This window comes from Giraffa tippelskirchi, chromosome 5, assembly GCF_054371585.1.
Source record: "Giraffa tippelskirchi isolate mGirTip1 chromosome 5, T2T-mGirTip1v1.2.pri, whole genome shotgun sequence".
Taxonomy (NCBI): Eukaryota; Metazoa; Chordata; class Mammalia; order Artiodactyla; family Giraffidae; genus Giraffa; species Giraffa tippelskirchi.
The window spans coordinates 128189670-128205337 of record NC_137279.1 but is presented as its reverse complement, the minus strand read 5'-3'; the positions used below and the strand labels follow the sequence as shown (position 1 = coordinate 128205337).

The following is a 15668-nucleotide window of genomic DNA, read 5'->3' as shown; positions in this document are numbered from 1 at the left end:
ATTTCAAAATGCAGTGTTTCCAGGCATAGTCTGACAATATAATGAGGCTGTTAAAAGTTCTAGGTATTATGCTTCTGTTGTTGCAAGGAAAGATTGTGTTACCTCTCTTTGGTTGAATATGTCCCATCATGTTCTTTTGGCTCATTCTGGGTTTGTTGGTGGTTGACTAAAACTTATAGTTCTTTTCTTCATATAAACTGATATTAAACCAAATTGTGTACCATGTATTTGTGCTATACTTAAAAAATGTTAGTGAATAACTTTACATTTAACTCTATTTAAATTATAATTATTGGTTTCTTAAATCTTATTGGACTCCATGTTTCTCTTAAGACAGAGGTGCTCTCTAGAGGATGTAGGGACATAGAAGTTGTTCAGTGCTGAAAACATGAATAAGTGAATATATAAGTTATTTTTATTTCTTCATTCTTCCTTGTCTCTAATCTTATGGAATTTTTATTTGTGGTTTAACATTTTTATAATATTTTTCAGTTTTTGGTCTCCTGCAGATTTGAAAAACACTATGTCTGGTTTCTTTAAATCATTATAAAAGAGATACAGTGAAAAGAGATGGATCTGTCTCCTTTAATCATTTATACCTAGTGTTTTGAAAGTGAAAGTGAAGTCGCTCAGTCATGTCTGACTCTTTGCAACCCCATGAACTGTAGCCTACCAGGCTTCTCCATCCATGGGATTTTCCAGGCAAGAGTACCCGAGTGGGTTCCCATTTCCTTCTCCAGGGGATCTTCCCGACCCAGGAATCAAACCCAGGTCTCCTGCATTGCAGGCAGACCCTTTACCCTCTGAGCCACCAGGGAAGTTTATAGACATTATTTTATGAAGCAGATTATTCATTGTTCTTTAATACCTTGACTGCATGAACTATGTTTGATATTGCTAACACTTTAACACCTAACAAAGTACCTGGAAAATAGTATTCATTAGTCTTTTGCCTTACTAGTAGTTGTCTTGTCTTTGCCTGTATATGGCTTAAGATTAATGGTGGGGCTCACTTAGTGAGCAAAAGAATTATTTGAAGAAAAGGTATTAATTTGGTGGCAAATAAGGATATTTATATATTAAAACCATGTACTAACTAAAAAGAGACTTACCTTTAGCTGAAGATTCAGTTTTAGTATGTTCAGCTATCTGAAAGAGGACAAAATCTGTCACAGAGCCTTTATACTGGTGGAGTCTTAGATTAGGTTTGTAATTATGTTAATCAAATTTATTAAATTGCTATACTCCTTTGCATTATAATGAACAAGAATAATGGAAACACAGTGAGGAATAAAGTTGCCTATGGCCATTTGGTCTATAGGACAAAATAGCTCTACATATCGGTGACCTCTGAGACTGTTGATGTGAAAAAAAATCGCAGACTTGACAAAGATCCTTTACTAATTTAGGACCCCACGTTTCCCAACTGGTGCAGTGGCAAAGAATCCGTCTACGAATGCAGGAGATGCAGAGCCATGGGTATGATCCTGGGGTTGAGAAGATCCCTTGGAGTAGGAAATAGTAACCCACTCCAGTATTCTTGCCTGGAAAATTTCCATGGACAGAGGGACCTCATGGGCTACAGTTCATGGGGTCGCAAAGATTCAGACACTATTGAGTAACTGAGTGTGTGCATGTGTGTGTGCACACACACACACTTGTTGACTAGAAATAGTAGATGTAGCTTTCAAGAGCTTATACATTTTCAAGAATAAAAAGAGAGAAGGGATGACGTGGTCAATTTTAATAAACTTTTTGGGAAGGAAAAAATTTAACACTAATATCAGAACTATGATGCTATAATCAGAACTATATTCTGCACGTCACTTTTGTCATGGTTTTTTTTTAACCTTTACCTCATGAAAGGGAGTAATTTTAATCTTAAATTTTTTTGTATAGCTGGTATTTAAAGATGCTACAGTGCTGCAAATGTAAACAGTGGTTTCATGAAGCTTGTGTGCAATGCCTTCAAAAGCCAATGCTATTTGGAGACAGGTGAGACAAGGGCATTTGAGCTTTACTGACTTATTTATGTTTTTTTATTTTTAGCTTTTAAAAATTGTGTATCTGTTTGCCTTTTCACATTTCTAAAGGGTTTTTTTTTTTTTTTTTAAGTAGTTTGATTCGGAAAAGGTTCACCTTAGAGGGAAAATATTGTTTAATATACTTAAATTATACATAATTTTTAAAAAACGTAATTTTTGTGCTTTTGGATATTATTACAGAAAGCTTTTAAAGTATTTGACCAGTGATTATATTGGTACCTATTGCCCCACAATACTATTATTCTCATTGATACCTTTTTAAAAGAAGCTCAAATAGGTCTCATGACAGGCAATTGGAAAAGGCCACAGAACCTTGATGCACACAGTTTATATCTTAGATCTAAAGAATGTCAGAAGGCTGACCTAATGTCCTTTTTGATTAAGAGAATGTGAAATAGGGCTCTAGGAAGAAAAGTTATAGATAGAGCACTAAATGCAACATCAAAAGCCCTAGATTTAAATCTTAGCTTATGCAGTTTATTGTTTTTCTGACCGTAGCAAAGTCAGCTTGTCTTCTGGGCTTATTTTACCAGATTGTTTTGGACATGTAAAAGTAACAGTGACTACAACACGTGAGAGCAGCCATCACAATTCCCGGTACAAACAAGTCATTAGTAAACTATACTTATCTGAATCTGTATGTGAATTCTGAAGGTCTTTGATGGTTAAAAAAAATTGATCCTGCCTCCCATATACAAACTGTTTCATTAGTTGTCATTACTAGAGAAGAAATTCTTCACAGTGTCATGATTCAGATTATATTTTGCTTTGTGTATCAGTCCTTATGTCAATTGTAGGATATGTACTTGCTGAATATTAATTTTAATTGTTAAATAATTTCTATGTACTCTTGCTTGCTCAGTTACAACTTTCTTTTTCTCTAGGTTTTATACATTTATTTGCTCTGTCTGCAGTTCTGGACCAGAATACCTCAAACGTCTACCATTACAATGGTAAGTATGGACCTTTCTATTAAAGAGCAAAAGAAGAATTGTGTTTTAAATTTACAGGATGAAACTTTTCTATATACATTTACTTAGCTTAAATAAAAATTTGTTCTTCATTATGCCTGGCTTTCTTTCTTTTCCTTTATTTATCTTCAAGCCTGATGTTATCTTTCCCAAAGGTTATCTAGTTTTATTGCTAACATAATAAGGCCATTCAGTTTCTAATGGCATAAAAAGTAACTTTGAAATATCTTTTAGATCTTCAAAATTCTTATTCATGTTTCTAGTTCTTTTGGGCCTTCAGAATACAGTAGAAGGGAGAAAGGTCTTATAATATGCCAGTTTCTGCCTCAGTTAAGTAATCCTTGGGCGTGGGAAGTATAATGAATTTTGGAGATTTACTGAAAATGCTTATAGTAAGTACTTAGAAATTTTTGTTAAATGTTTTACATATTTTAGGAAAAGATAGGATTTAATTAATGAATCAGATAAAATCTGTTAAAGTGTGATCCATTTTGTAGCTTATGTAGTGGTGAAAACATGAAATTTTAGATCATAAATTACTTTTAAACATCAGATTCTCTTAAGAAATCGAATATCTTAAATTTTAGTTATTATTCAGGATAAATTAATGTTTTTCATTTATTTTCATATATAATGATTTATTGTGAATATGACATGATATTAACCATCTGTTCACCTAAATACTTTGGACTTTTTTAAAAGCTGATTTTATAATAATAATGTGTGATTTTAAAATAATAACCAAAACATTATTTTCATATGATTTGATTATTTTTGGATTCCAGGGTAGATATAGCACACCTATGCCTTTACAACCTAAGTGTTATTCACAAGAAGAAATACTTTGATTCTGAACTTGAGCTTATGACATACATTAATGAAAACTGGGATAGATTGCACCCTGGAGAGGTAGGTGGTCTCAGAGCTAACATCATTAGCCACTTAATGTCTTTTTTATTTTGTTTTTGTTGAAAGCAGCTAAGGCACATGTGCAAGCCATACATCTAAAGTAGCATTGTATTTCTAGATAGGGAGAAATAACTTTGGTGAGGCTATCAGGATCAGCCCTCATTCTCCTGTTTGTTGCCTGTTGACTTGAGAAAAAATATAGGAGGAAATTACTTAATTCTTCAGTTTTCTGAAGTGAGAATTGCTGTACCTGAAGATAGAAGGGAGGGAGAAATCCTTATTACTGGGTATCCTATGGTTCCTCCTCCTTTTCTTCTAGGTTTACTATAGACTTAGAGATGTAATCAACATTCTTCTTTTCTCTCTTTTTGGTACTTTGTTTTATATCTTTGACTTTCAGGAATAGTGGGACCTGGTAATAATATTAGAATAATAAGAGAATGAAGTTACCTGAATTGAGGATTATCCTTCTCATTCTGACATCTCATTTTGCTTTTCATTTGCAAAGTGTAACCACTCATGCTGTTTGCGAAGAGTTTTTTTAATAAAAAGCAATATAAAAGTTAATATATGTTCATTGAAGATTTTGAAACTACTGAACAGCACAAAGAAGAAAGTAACTAGAGTAACTTTAATATTTACCTTTTTAAAGATTTATTTAGAATTATTAAAATATAGATATTAAATGTTAAAATACAGATATTAACTAAATTTTTTGTTCTGTAATATGTGGAATGGATGTGTGAATTTTAGTCATGTGTTACTTTTTGAGGCAAACACTAAGCTGATATGAAATTTAGGAAGAATTTCTGCATTTGTAGCTTTTAGACATGAGGCAATTTATAAGGTTCACATCAAATAAAGTATCAAGTTTCTGTTGTTGTTCTGGGGGTTTTATGAGGCATCAGGGAGTGCACAGTACACATTTATTAAAAATAGTAGATCAGTTGTATAAAATTAACACCTGTGAAATACTTAGATTTTAAAATCAATGATACTAAAATCAGTTGAGCTAAGATTTTTGAGTGTTAGAAATTAGAATATAATATTCTCGTTAAGTTTTCTGTCAAAAGCTTCTTTTAGATGACTGGAGAGAAAGTGAGTAACTTGTAAATATGATAAATTTTAATAAACATTAGTAATGGGAGAAGAAAATATAAGGCACTACTAACTATATTGTTCTTTATAGTCATCTGTATATTTAATATTCTCATACGTTAATTTGAAATACTTTCTTCCTAGCAGTGATTCTTTCAGCACTTCATATGCAGATACATCTATATTTCTGTTAGTACACTAAAGTTTTACATGATTAAAGTCTGCATTGGTTACTTCATGTAGATAATGGGCATGCATATAAAAACTCAAGTTGTTTATTTCAAATGCTGTCATTTTTTATTAAAATAAAAATATAACTTAGATTTATTGAAGAAGCTGAAAATAGAATAATAGAAACTACAGTCTGTTTTTAAAGAAATGAGTTCAGTTTATGAATTCTAGCTATCTCAGTTCCAGGTGAACTTCTGCTGTATATCAGAAAACATTTATTTCAGCAGTAGGTACATGTTTTATTTTCTGTACCCTATGAGATAATGTTTTACATGTAAGAAACTTCAATTTCTTATTATTTGCCTCAAATGGAAAAATACATCTTTATTTAAAAATTAAGAAAAACATGATTACAATCAAATATAACTTTATAGCAAATGTTTTACTTTTCTAAGGAGTGTTCCCATTTATTATCAGAACAAGTGACTTTCTAGTCATTTCTCATTGCTCTTTCTCCACATTAAAAAAAAAGAAAATATTCAGATTTAGTAGGTTAGTCATCCCATTCTCTAGTTATTTATAGATGGAAGTTCAGGTTTTAATTCTCTGTATTAATACTTTACATCTTAATATTGTAATTAGTTTTTAGAGTGAGGTTTTAATGATAAAGAGACCATAAAATTTGTAAGTAATATTTGTTCATTGATTTTCATTTAGTTTACTTTTAAATGTTTGTGGTAATAGAAGCAAAGATAATACAGACAATGTATTATTCCTAATTATTAAAGTAGTAAATCTTTGGCTAACTGAAATTGAATTGCAAATTGAGTTTTGTTACTAACTCAAAATTAGGTTAATAAAATTTTCTTTTTGTTTCTATTTGTATTAAAAGTCTTTTTATAACATAACATTAATTATAGTTATCCCTAATGATGTACTAAAGTTGGCCCTTCATATCTGGTTGATTTTCCATGGTTGGAACTGAGGGATACTGAGGGCCAACTGTACTTTCAGAACATGTGAATTACTGCATCTAAGTATATTACAGGTACACCTCAGAAATACTGTGGTTTCAATTTCAGACCACTGCAACAAAACTAATACGCTATAAAGCAAATAATAAATTTTTGGTTTCCTAGTGTATATAAAAGTTACGCTTGTACCGAACTGTAGTGGTACATGTACCTTAATTTAAAAACTGGAACTTCCTTGGTGGTCCAGTAGTTAAGACTTCACCCTCTAATACAGGGGATGTGGATTTGATCCCTGATTGGGGAACTGAGATCCCATATCTGGTTAAAAGTATCAATTTTACATAAGATACTGAAATGTGAATGGGTTAAAATAAAATTTAAATGTATTTGTAGCTAATTGAGTTAGTAGCAAAAGCAGTCATTGGATTGGAAATGTTCTTGAGGGAGATTCTAATGGCGAACCACAGGGTTCTGTTTTTGTTTCTATCTTCAGTTCAAAAAGGATGACAGAATCAGGAAAAAAGATCATCTCAAACACTGAGCTGAAAACAAAATCAAATCAACAGTAGTTAATCAAATTTTTCTTTTAGCCTTAAATATACAAACAACAGTATGGAAGAACAGTGTATAGTGGGGGATACTTGGCTTGATGGCAGTTCATGTAATGAGATTTTAGAGTTAAGGTGGGAGTAGGGGACCAGGAACAGGATGGAATTATTTAGCCAAGCTTAATGGATCACAATAAACTGTGGAAAATTCTGAAAGAGATGGGAATACCAGACCATCTGACCTGTCTCTTGAGAAACCTGTATGCAGGTCAGGAAGCAACAGTTAGAACTGGACATGGAACAACAGACTGGTTCCAAATAGGAAAAGGAGTATGTCAAGGCTGTATATTGTCACCCTGCTTATTTACTTCTATGCAGAGTACATCATGAGAAACACTGGGCTGGAAGAAACACAAGCTGGAATCAAGATTGCCGGGAGAAATATCAATAACCTCAGATATGAAGATGACACCACCCTTATGGCAGAAAGTGAAGAAGAACTAAAGAGCCTCTTGATGAAAGTGAAAGAAGAGAGTGAAAAAGTTGGCTTAAAGCTCAACGTTCAGAAAACTAAGATCATGGCATCTGGTCCCATCACTTCATGGGAAATAGATGGGGAAACAGTGGAAACAGTGTCAGACTTTATTTTTTGGGGCTCCAGAATCACTGCTGATGGTGATTGCAGCCATGAAATTAAAAGACGCTTACTCCTTGGAAGGAAGGTTATGGCCAACCTAGATAGCATATTTAAAAGCAGAGACATTACTTTGCCAACAAAAGTCCATCTAGTCAAGGCTATGGTTTTTCCAGTGGTCATGTATGGATGTGAGAGTTGGACGGTGAAGAAAGCTGAGCGCCAAAGAATTGATGCTTTTGAACTGTGTTGTTGGAGAAGACTCTTGAGAGTCCCTTGGACTGCAAGGAGATCCAATCAATCCATCCTAAAAGAGATCAATCCTGGGTGTTCATTGGAAGGACTGATGTTGAAGTTGAAACTCCAATACTTTGGCCACCTCATATGAAGGGTTGACTCATTGGAAAAGACCCTAATGCTGGGTAGGATTGGGGGCGGGAGGAGAAGGGGATGACAGAGGATGAGATGGTTGGATGGCATCACCGACTCGATGAACATGGGTTTGGGTAGACTCCGGGAGTTGGTGATGGACAGGGAGGCCTGGCGTGCTGCAATTCATGGGGTCGCAAAGAGTCGGACACGACTGAGCGACTGAACTGAACTGAACTGAATGTGAAATAATCATGTGATGGTGCTGCTAAAAACTTTAACATAATCTTAATACTTAGCCATCTTAACTACTGTCAAATATTTGAAGAACTGCCTTGTTTAAAAGAGAAACCAGGAGGGAATGTTTTGTTCACCCATGGAATGAGCTCCTTCGTTAGGTTTCATCCGTGGTACTAGTTAAACCAAGGTTTCATGACTCTTGAGTACTATTAAAGGGATTACAGTATTAATGAAAATTTGAATTAGATGGACATTTCAGGTCTCTTTTGGATTATAAAGTCTGAGTCCATTAGTTCTCCTTTAATAGAAAATTTCTGTCATTGGACACTTAAGAAATTACAATAGGAAGATGTGGTATGGTTAAGGAGAACGAGTACCAAACTAACTTTCTTACTTTCCTTTTCCTCTTAAAGTACCCAATACAGGCACACAATGGGCTCTTAGTGAATGATGAAGGAATGTACTTAATTGTCACTTGGGTTCAAGTTCTACCTCTCTAGCTAACCAGCAGTGTGAATTTGGGCAATTTAGATTTATAGCTGTTGACTAATTGGTAAAATAAAAGTAGATGACTTTATAAGTCTCTTCTACCTACCATATTATATTTGACAGATTTGTTTTTTTTTTTACTTGAAGTAGTTCTGAGCTTTGGGAGTTTCGGCTGCTATATAAAATTCAGTTCAGTTTAGTCGTTCAGTCGTGTCCGACTCTCTGCGACCCCATGAATTGCAGCACGCCAGGCCTCTCTGTCCATCACCAAATCCCAGAGTCTACCCAAACCCATGTTCATCGAGTCGGTGATGCCATCCAACCATCTCATCCTCTGTCGTGTCCCCTTCTCCTCCCACCCCCAATCCTACCCAGCATTAGGGTCTTTTCCAATGAGTCAACCCTTCGCATGAGGTGGCCAAAGTATTGGAGTTTCAGCTTCAACATCAGACCTTCCAATGAACACCCAGGATTGATCTCTTTTAGGATGGATTGATTGGATCTCCTTGCAGTCCAAGGGACTCTCAAGAGTCTTCTCCAACACCACAGCTCAAAAGCATCAATTCTGCGGCGCTCAGCTTTCTTCACCGTCCAACACTCACATCCATACATGACCACTGGAAAAACCATAGCCTTGACTAGATGGACTTTTGTTGGCAAAGTAATGTCTCTGCTTTTAAATATGCTATCTAGGTTGGCCATAACCTTCCTTCCAAGGAGTAAGCGTCTTTTAATTTCATGGCTGCAATCACCATCAGCAGTGATTCTGGAGCCCCAAAAAATAAAGTCTGACACTGTTTCCACTGTTTCCCCATCTATTTCCCATGAAGTGATGGGACCAGATGCCATGATCTTAGTTTTCTGAACGTTGAGCTTTAAGCCAACTTTTTCACTCTCTTCTTTCACTTTCATCAAGAGGCTCTTTAGTTCTTCTTCACTTTCTGCCATAAGGGTGGTGTCATCCGCATATCTGAGGTTATTGATATTTCTCCCGGCAATCTTGATTCCAGCTTGTGTTTCTTCCAGCCCAGCGTTTCTCATGATGTACTCTGCATAGAAGTTAAATAAGCAGGGTGACAATATACAGCCTTGACGGACTCCTTTTCCTGTCTGGAACCAGTCTGTTGTTCCATGTCCAGTTCTAACTGTTGCTTCCTGACCTGCATACAGGTTTCTCAAGAGACAGGTCAGATGGTCTGGTATTCCCATCTCTGTCAGAATTTTCGACAGTTTATTGTGATCCACACAGTCAAAGGCTTTGGCATAGTCAATAAAGCAGAAATAGATGTTTTTCTGGAACTCTCTTGCTTTTTCGATGATCCAGCGGAAATTGGCAATTTGATCTCTGGTTCCTCTGCCTTTTCTAAAACCAGCTTGAACATCTGGAAGTTTACAGTTCACATGTTGCTGAAGCCTGGCTTGGAGAATTTTGAGCATAACTTTACTAGCATGTGAGATGAGTGCAATTGTGCAGTAGTTTGAGCATTCTTTGGCATTGCCTTGCTTTGGGATTGGAACGAAGACTGACCTTTTCCAGTCCTGTGGCCACTGCTGAGTTTTCCAAATGTGCTGGCATATCGAGTGCAGCACTTTCACAGCATCACCTTTGAGGATTTGAAATAGCTCAACTGGAATTCCATCACCTCCACTAGCTTTGTTCGTAGTGATGCTTTCTAAGGCCCACTTGACTTCACATTCTATATAAAATTACTGGCAGTAATTTTGAAAGTCAACGGTGATATTTTGGAAGATTTTTTGTTGTTCATTTGTTTTAATTTTTATTGTTTTAATTGAAGATGGTCTTTTATAATTTAATTTTTTTCTGTTGGGTCCTACTCTTTAAACTTTGAAGAAAAGGCAGAAATAACTCTGAAAGAAACTTATGTGAAACAAAATAGAGTATTTTCCAGAATTGAATGTTTAGATTTTAAAATGGTGTGTGATGATTAAAACATACTGAGTCACTTTGGATTTTAGGCTTAACCAAAGTCTGTAATTCGTATGAAGAGAAAATCCCCAAATTTGTTACTTTTTTAAAGTTATAGAGGTTGTTGGTTTGTGTTAGAAGTATTGGGAAATAAAATGGCATGTTTATCATTAGAAGCTTTATGGTTGATATTAAAGTAATTCTAATGTATTATTACTTTCCCAGGTTATAGAATTAAAGTAAGTTCATTGATAAATAATAAAATCCCATTTTTATTGTATTTTACAGTTTATAGTTCTTTTAAGCATACCATTTTCTCTATACAAGTATTGATAGTAGTAAAGAAACTAGTGAAGGATTTATACTCTCTTTTTTATATGTGAGACGACAAGCTTTGAGAGGCTAAATGGCCTTAAGTCACAAAGCTGGTCAGTGAGGACCTGAAATTAGAACTTTGATCTTCTGACAACTAGTCAGTAGACTTTTCTTTTGTATCACATTGCCTCTGTCACCTGTGTATTACTAATTGATGAAATTACAGTGCACTAAATTGTTTTTTTGATACTTCACAGCTGGCAGACACACCAAAATCTGAAAGATATGAGCATGTTCTGGAGGCATTAAATGATTACAAGACCATGTAAGTTTTTTTATGTATCCCTATGAGGGAGACATTTAGTAAATATAAGGAATAATGGCATTAAGAATTGTGGGATTGGTATAGAGTTAATACATACTGTTTAAAAGCTTTTAATGTCCTCTCTTAGTCAGAGTAAACCAGTGATTCTCAAAGGTTGAAGAGGGAAGGAGCAGTTCTCTGGAAATGGTAGATGGGAGGCATATGAGTATTTCAGGGGAATTTGGTCAGTTTAGTTGACAAAGCATACTCAGTAATGACTTGTTCTTATAATTTAATCTGCTGAAAGTAAAACAATCATATTAGCTGGTAGGAATATGCAGAAGATAGGGGGATATATTAAAGAGAAGATAGGTTTTTAAATGATTGAGATCTTCTATGATGTTTAGTTAGTGCCATCTTTAGGAATACTAGTAGTATTAGTGATCTAAGTTTTTGATAATTAAGTGACATTGTTTGATATATTCTTATATAAATCTTTCCCTTTTTTTTTTTAAAAAAGGTTCATATCTACATCTCTTAAAAATATTTTTAAAAGGCAGTGGAAATAAAATGTATATGCTGGTTTCAACCAGCTATGAATTATAACATTTTTGTTTGTTACATGTTGCTTTTTTTGAACTTAGCAACATTTCCTCATTAAAAAATGTTATAATTACAAGTGGTTATATCTTGAGGACAACTTTAAAAAGCCATAAAGTTACGTGAGCAGATACTGTGCTGGTAAAATACTTTGTAGGACAATGAATTCTGTAATCTCAATTTAGTGTGCTAGAAATACCTTTGTTCCTGCTATGGTAGAAATGGGAGCTCCCCTTTCTCACACTTACATAAAAGTTGAATGGCAATCTAAGCACTTGGTAGTGGTTCTTAAGCCAGGCATGCTCTAGTAGACTTAAGAGGGTATTTTAGAAAAAGGACTCTAAAGACTTTGGGAAAGGATTAAGGAACATATATTTCAGAAACCCACGCCCACAAGAAATGTCACCTCTGCCCCAGGTTATTTCCAATTCCAGATCTGACATGCTAGACACTCCTTTTATTTTCTGGGCCTCTAGGATTGATGTACTTTGTTTTCCAATGCTCTTACCTATTTCTGGCCAGGGTTTCTCTCCTCACCGATTCACTCTGAAATAGAATTCTTGTTTTCCTAAACCTTTTTTGAGGTGTTTGTAACAGATAAGACTAAAAATGTGGAAAAGCACATCGAGACTAAAAAAGACACCACTCTGTACTCATCTTTCTTTAAAAAGTTAGATGCTACATTTTAAAAAGAAAAGCGGACATGTATTCTCCCTTCTAATACTATTCCTCTCTCTACTCCCCTGTCATATCCTACTGTGGACTGGCTCTGGGGCAGATAAGAATCCAAGAAAGCAACGTGGGGAGGGGGGGAAGCAAGGGGGTAGTATTGGGTAGACTTTCATATGTTTTATGACTGAGGATCTTCCGTGTATATGTGTTCAGTTTTTAAATTTTTAGTTAATTTTTTTTTAAACTTAGGTTTATGTCTGGGAAAGAAATAAAGAAGAAGAAGCATTTGTTTGGGTTGCGAATTCGTGTTCCTCCTGTGCCACCAAATGTGGCTTTCAAAGCAGAGAAAGAACCTGAAGGAACCTCCCATGAATTTAAAATTAAAGGCAGAAAGGCATCCAAACCTATATCTGAATCAAGGTAAAAGTTGATCTGTGGCTTAGTTTTTCTCATTAGCTTATTTGTAACTAAAAATGTGTGTTACTTAGCCTCATTAGTATATTTGAAAGTACAAGTGGCAGTGACCCTGGTTTGTTATCCTGTTTAAAATTTCTTGCTTGGACAAGGTATAAAGAGTTAATGCTAGATGTTTATTTATTTACTATAGATCTAAGGCTTTCCAGAAATAGGCTCTATTGATTTTGTTCACAAACAGCATAAGTATCTATTCATTTGTTTGTTCATTTCTCATTTGTTTGTTCATTCATTCTATTTCTCAAGCACCTTACTGTCTAAGTGCTGGAGATAAATAAGACTTTCTTTCTGCCCTGGTGGTGTTTACATTATAATGGGGAAGAAAGGTGGTAAACAAAATAATTATAGATCATGTTAATACCATTTAGGAAATAGCAAACAGATTTAGACTGTACTGGGATGGATAGAAATATAGGGGTCTACTTTAAGAAGGAGGCTTAAGAAATCCTGTTTATGATAACGTTGAACCTGAAACTTTAAAGAATGAGAATGACCTAACAATGTGAAGAATAAAGGGAAGAATACTTCAGGTAGCAGAAATAACAAGTGTGAAGCTATGAGGCATGTTCTGGGAACTTACAGAAGGCTACTGAGATGTGAACAACGCCTGGAGAGAGAGTAGTATTGGTTACTGGAAAGGTTGAGTGGGGCTTGGTCATATATTTTGTAGACCTCATAAGGAGTTTCAGTTGTTTTCTCAGAATAATGGGAAACTATTTTAAAGATGTATGCACACTGAATTATCCTTTAAAATACTTCTTTGGACTCTGTTTGGAAAACAAATTCTATAGAATTAAGAGTGGAAGCAATAAAAAATGAAGACTGTCAGTTTTCTAGGTGAGAGATAGTGGTGGCTTGTGCAGTTGTAGGTGATAGCAGTCAAGTAGAGAGAAAATAGATTCAAGATCTCCACTGGAGGAATAATTTGTTGGCTTTGCTAATGAATTAAATTTTTAAAGGAAGGGAGAGATAAAGTTACACAATGCCCAGATACATGGTTTGAGCAACTAGTGGGTGGTCGTGTCTGTTACCAAGATCTGGAAGAATAGATTTTAATGACGTGAATAAAGCATTCTTCCATTTCATACTCATTGAGTTCAAGATTCTTATGAGGAATATCTAAGTGGTAATGATGTTAGATACAGGCAATTGGGTATGTTCAGTCAGGAGCTCAGGACACATGATAATAAATTTTGAAGTTGATATATAAAACCATGAGAATGGATGATATTACCTAGAGAGAGAAAAGAAGAGAATGTGTCCCAGAATAATGTCCTGGTATTATTTAGAGATTGGAAGAAGTGAAATAAATGAAGGAGATGACTAGAAAACGATCATTGAAATAGGAAACTACAAAAGTTTGATGTCATGAAAACCAAGTGAAGGGGAGAGTGTTTGAGAAAGATATGGGTATATTAAACAGTACTGAATGTTGCTGAGAGGCAGGTTAAGATGAGAGAAAAATGTTTATTGGATTAGATAACATTTTGTTATTAGTGATTTTGACAAAAACTGTTTTTCTTAAGTGTTAAAGGTAAAAGTGGGACAATATGATCGAATCCAGCACTGCTCAACTTACTGTCAAAACTGGTCTTTTTCTACAATTAGGGACATGGGAAGATTCAAAATGATGATGGTGACAATAATACAGGAAAGGGGAAAAAAAGGAAATACTTTTTAAGAATTTTGAAAGAGAATGAAGAAAGTAGGAAGGGTATGTGTTGTCAACTCTCAGAAGTAGTTTCACTGTATTGTTGAGGGAAGTAGACAAATGGAATGGAAGCTGAATCAAGCGATGGTTTTTTAAAAATAGATATAAGACAATCGTAACTTGTTTCTGTATGTCAGTGGAGGAGAATGGTATGGAAGAAAGAGAGGTAACTGAAGATATTGTAAAGTCTTTGAGAAGACAAAAGGGACAGGATGTGGGAATCTAAATGTGGGATTGGCCTTCTAAAGCAGGACTTAACATCCTTCTGTTGAAGTGGAGAGAAAAAGATGAGTACAAATGCTAATTCTGTGATGACTGAAGTTATTGCCTAGTAGCTTCTGTTTTCTCAGTGAAATGATGAGGCAAAGATAGCTGAGAGAGAAATTTAAGGAGCCAATACATAAGGTATGAGTTAATCATCTTGGAGAATAAGAAAAAATAATTACAGAGGGTTGTCAGTGCTATATATCCATTTGAGTTAGTAATAAAGTAGATAGTACTTTAAGGGTTTTTTTTCCCTGAAGGAAAAGAGTACTATTCCTATTACATTCAGATTTTTATTATTAATCTTTTTCTAGCAGTTGCTTATATTATAAATTAGAAAAAAGATTTCCACAATCTCTCTAATCCCTATATTGATTTTGATAGGACATTTTGTCTGTGGTAGTTATCATATTTTCATTTGATGTGACCAGATAATGGTTCAACTTTCTCTAAAGGCATTCTCAGTTCATTCTGGGCCCTATGTATGAATTGGACTAAAGAGTACTTTCTTTAGTCCAGGAGTCCTTTATAAATGTTATGTTGATCGTCCTGCCAAAAAAGTAAATAAATGTACATCTCACCCATCTTATCCTTGGATAAGATTTTGGATTATAGTTCTAGTTACACTTTGTTCCTCTACTTCTCTACTTTCTCTTACCTTGTACTTCCACCTTTATTCCCAGATCAGTTTGGTGTGGAGGGATAGTCATTTCTTGTTTTCTCCATTCACCTCTTTCTAGCGTATTATATAAATCTGTTCCTTTACCTTGTTTTTTAATTCAATTTTTCCTGGATAATGTTATTGTAGCACTTAACCCATTTTATTATTCTGCTTGTATACATGTTTATCATCTTCTATCTATACTGTGAACCCCTTAGTGTATGTGAAAGTCGCTTAGTCATGTCCGATTCTTTGTGACCCCATGGACTGTAGCCCCTGTTAGGCTCCTCTG

The 15668-nt window shown here is 34.8% G+C and overlaps 2 protein-coding genes across 19 annotated transcripts in view; one reads left to right on the top strand and one right to left on the bottom strand.

The window, feature by feature from the left end:
* The window catches only part of TMED5 (transmembrane p24 trafficking protein 5), an 84957-nt gene that overhangs the window by 23358 nt on the left and 45931 nt on the right, over positions 1-15668 (bottom strand). The window lies entirely within an intron of this gene.
* Positions 1-15668, top strand: part of MTF2 (metal response element binding transcription factor 2) — a 75972-nt gene that overhangs the window by 51148 nt on the left and 9156 nt on the right. For 14 of the 17 annotated variants that reach the window (XR_014052577.1, XR_014052574.1, XR_014052575.1 and 11 more), the window contains 5 exons: positions 1900-1995; positions 2930-2998; positions 3802-3925; positions 10948-11015; positions 12516-12686. Coding sequence is in view for 13 of the 17 variants with exons in the window: in XM_081486347.1 (XP_081342473.1) it covers positions 1900-1995; positions 2930-2998; positions 3802-3925; positions 10948-11015; positions 12516-12686 (528 nt within the window). In the remaining 4 variants the exon portion in view is untranslated. The remainder of the gene's footprint in view (positions 1-1899; positions 1996-2929; positions 2999-3801; positions 3926-10947; positions 11016-12515; positions 12687-15668) is intronic. The other 3 variants (XR_014052576.1, XM_081486342.1, XM_081486343.1) reach the window with 2 other exon arrangements.